The 1,748-nt window shown below is 40.7% G+C and overlaps 1 protein-coding gene across 1 annotated transcript in view; it reads left to right on the top strand.

Moving 5' to 3' along the window:
• LOC107738517 (parathyroid hormone 2 receptor-like) overlaps positions 1-1,748 on the top strand; it is a gene marked incomplete at its 5' end in the record, with an annotated part of 29,899 nt that overhangs the window by 12,988 nt on the left and 15,163 nt on the right. Inside the window, one exon of the mRNA XM_016550274.1 lies at positions 537-603. Within this exon, the coding sequence (XP_016405760.1) occupies positions 537-603 (67 nt within the window). The remainder of the gene's footprint in view (positions 1-536; positions 604-1,748) is intronic.

Raw genomic sequence — 1,748 nt, forward strand, 5'->3', positions numbered from 1 at the left:
CTCTGGTGCGGCCGCCATTTCACGAGCGGGTTGCATCACCGGAGTAGCGATCAGTAAACTTGAATACTAGGGTAGCGATATGCGCTTACAATACTCGGCCGTGATTGGTTGTTTGAGACTGATTCTTATAGTGGGTGTAATTGGTAGCAGCTGTGTGTGATAAGTTTCAGGTGAGCTTGTGATTAGCGCAATGGAGCATGGGAAATGTAGTCCAGGGTGTGATGTGTAATAGTCTGTGTGGTGTGAGAGTCAATATAATGGGAGGGCGACCTCTGGTGGCAAGTGGATGGAAGTTCATGGACAGGATTCGTGACAGAGGGGGTCAGTGACTTCAAGGAGAGGGAGAGAGACTAAACTATGTCCTTTTGATCTATACAGTATGCACTGTGAAGTACAGTATATCATTACTGTGTTAGCACTGCCTCTGGGACTGTAAACTTATCTGCCTATCTCACTCTGTGCCTTTTAAATATCCCCTGAATCATAAACCATGTGTGCCAGTTAATTTATCATTCGATCTGTCTTTATCTGTGCAGGTGCTGGGAACTGAGTGCAGGAAACATCAAATGGATCTACCAGGTCCCCATTCTGACAGCCATCGGGGTGAGTAAAAGTGACGTGAAAAACAGTCTGGCTCTTAATAAACACAGCGTGAGAACCAAGTGATAGACTGGGAAATAGTTCAAAGACTGAGGCAATTTTCCCTGAGGAGGGAGAAATTGTCTAACTTTACCTAAACTTTTCTCTTTTCTGTTATTCACCACTGCAAGATGAAAAGCATTTTGGCAAAGGCAAATGTCAGAAGAACTGGCAAGAACATTACCATAGTTACAACTTGTATGTATGTGTTTCTGCCAGTTCTGCCAATTATTGGATGCAGACAATAACATGATTCAGACATGGGCACAGTCAGGAGAGCCCGAATCGTCTCAGTGGGGGTGCCAAAATGTTAACCTCACTTCTCCTTTCTAGTTCATTATGTTCATTTAAAAACAATCTGAGGCTGAATTTAAAAACGGGATGTATCACGTTCAATCTGAAGTGATGGTTTACAGCTGCTGGTTTAACTATTCAGACAGTCAACCACCAAGCCATGCATACAGATAAGTGATGCACAGTGGCCCCCCAAAATATTTGAACATTTAAAAGTTACACTTAAAAATAATGCCATTGCGTCAGATTTAAAAAATATCATACCAAGTGTCAACTCTATAGCTTTTCTCATAAATAATTTTCTTGCTGGTTTTGATCTGAAAAGGTGTTTTAGTTGATGTATGTAATAAGTTCTCCTCAAGTTCACCGGTGTCCTATCAGAGTAACCATAGTATGGGTCAGGGGTGGGGAATGGCGGTCCTGGAGAGCCACCGTCCTGCAGTGTTTTGCTCCAACCCTGATAAAAACTCACCTGCCTGTAGCTTTCTAGTAACACCTTCAGACCTTGATTAGCTTGTTTATGTGTGTTTGATTAGGGTTGGAGCTGAACTCTGCAGGTCTGTGGCTCTCCAGGGCCGACATTCGCCACCCCAGCAGTTCTTCTGCTCTTTTTCTCTTTTTCTAATGCACTGACATTCGTACATTTTAATTTTACTTAAATGTCCAAATATTTTTGGGTTCACTGTATAAACAAAATATGAGCTGGAATTGAAATATTCAGGTATTATCAACAGCGTTTTATACAGTGTGTGTGTACATATATATATATATATATATATATATATATATATATATATATATAATTTAAAAAAAAA

The sequence above is a fragment of the Sinocyclocheilus rhinocerous genome, unplaced genomic scaffold (genome assembly GCF_001515625.1).
Source record: "Sinocyclocheilus rhinocerous isolate Xijiao unplaced genomic scaffold, SAMN03320098_v1.1 scaffold1215, whole genome shotgun sequence".
NCBI classification, from domain to species: Eukaryota; Metazoa; Chordata; class Actinopteri; order Cypriniformes; family Cyprinidae; genus Sinocyclocheilus; species Sinocyclocheilus rhinocerous.